The 1641-nt window shown below is 41.9% G+C and overlaps 1 protein-coding gene across 1 annotated transcript in view; it reads left to right on the top strand.

Annotated features, from left to right (window-relative positions):
* LOC136842169 (sodium- and chloride-dependent glycine transporter 1-like) overlaps window positions 1–1170 on the top strand; it is a 54308-nt gene extending 53138 nt beyond the window's left edge. The window contains 1 exon segment of the mRNA XM_067109528.1: window positions 769–1170. Coding sequence (XP_066965629.1) covers window positions 769–1014 — 246 coding nt within the window. The 3' untranslated portion in view covers window positions 1015–1170.
* Window positions 1171–1641: the final 471 nt, after the last annotated feature.

Raw genomic sequence — 1641 nt, forward strand, 5'->3', positions numbered from 1 at the left:
TTTGAAAGAATACGAGAAGTAATGTAGAGTAGAATTTTTGTTTCATTTAAGAACTAATGTTTAGATTTGTCCCTTAACTTTAACGTCGATTGAATTTATACAATTCCTCGCCAAAGGTTTCCTGTTAGGTTAAAAAATGGAGATTCCGTGTTTTGAAATATCTAGACTTCCTTTTAAAATTTTGTGGACAGAATTATCGTTGATAAATCTAATGACGAATTTTTTGGACAGAATGATCATTTATAATTCTTTTGACCTGAAGAAAAAAAAGAAAAGATGGACTTTTGTGCTTACTGTCTAGTGCATTCTCGTCTTTGTGATTTCTCTCATTTGAAATAGATAAAAAAGATTGCTCACAGACTTTCTAAAAAAAAAAAAAAGACGGTTTTTAGTGCTAAACAGACAGGGACCTATAAATTCTGGCCCTCTGCAAGTGCATTGTACAATAAGAATTTACAAAATTTGTGGAATAAAATTTTGTTTACGTCTAATGACTTGCTATAATTAATGATCGGCAAACAAGAGAAGCTGACGGATTCCATTGCGTAGAAGATTCATTGCTTAGAAGACAGTGTACTTTACAATTTATCTTTCCTGGACACTCCCCCCACCTCCCCCTTAACCCCAGAAATGGGCAAACAAGAGAAAATGACGGATTCCATTGCTTAGAAGACAGTGTACTTTACAATATATCTTTCTTGGACAATCCCCTCCCCACCCCCCCATCCACCCACCTCTGTTCTGTTCTCAACAACTCACAATTTCCAGCGGATGGCCTCCGCATTTACCGCATCGCCGGCCTGGGGCCCCGCCCTAGAGAGTCATCGGAGGGCGTGGGACGAATACGCGAAGACTCACCCTCTGCGTCATCCACTTCTCCACCCGAGGCTCAGAAGAAGCCTCTGGGCGGGCGGCGCCCCACCGCCGTCCTCCACAGGCGTTTACCCTCCGAAGGACGGCGGGAGGAGCTTGGAGATGGGCGTCCCGTTAACCAACGGGACGGAGGGACACTGAGGCCCTTCGGGAGTTCGTCGTCCCCTCCTGGAGGATCTTGTTGCCCAGGACGAAGATGGCGAATTGGTAGTGACTAGGATCTATTTCATAAGGATTTTTGATCTACTAATGACATATTTTTGTAACTTATTAACAATAAGATGAAATATTTAACAATACAATTTTTTATTTTGTCCGCGTTTACAAGTGTGGGTTGGCAGATATGGTTATGATGAATCAAATAGTATTGTGTATGTTACAGTACAATTTTTTTTTTATTTTGCAACAAGTGTGGGCAGATATGGCCCTGATGAATCACATATTATTGTATGAATTATGAAGCTTGACCCCAGTCCTTCACATGCTTTTTCTGTAGTGAGCGAGTAAACGACATTCGGGAACTTGTCTGTGGGCAACAAAGAGGGCCCTTTGACCTGTCAGGTTAGTCGCAAACACCTTTACTCTCTCTCTCTCTCTCTCTCTCTCTCTCTCTCTCTCTCTCTCTCTCTCTCTCTCGCACAAAGGCACAAACCACAAACACACCTTTTGAAAGAATAAAAAGCTAGAAGGGAAACCGGGGGTTGAACGTGAATGAATCATGTGGTGACCTTTCCTTTGGTATTTCTCTCGGGCCTTTTTTCTTTTAAA

The sequence above is a fragment of the Macrobrachium rosenbergii genome, chromosome 9 (genome assembly GCF_040412425.1).
Source record: "Macrobrachium rosenbergii isolate ZJJX-2024 chromosome 9, ASM4041242v1, whole genome shotgun sequence".
NCBI lineage: Eukaryota > Metazoa > Arthropoda > Malacostraca > Decapoda > Palaemonidae > Macrobrachium > Macrobrachium rosenbergii.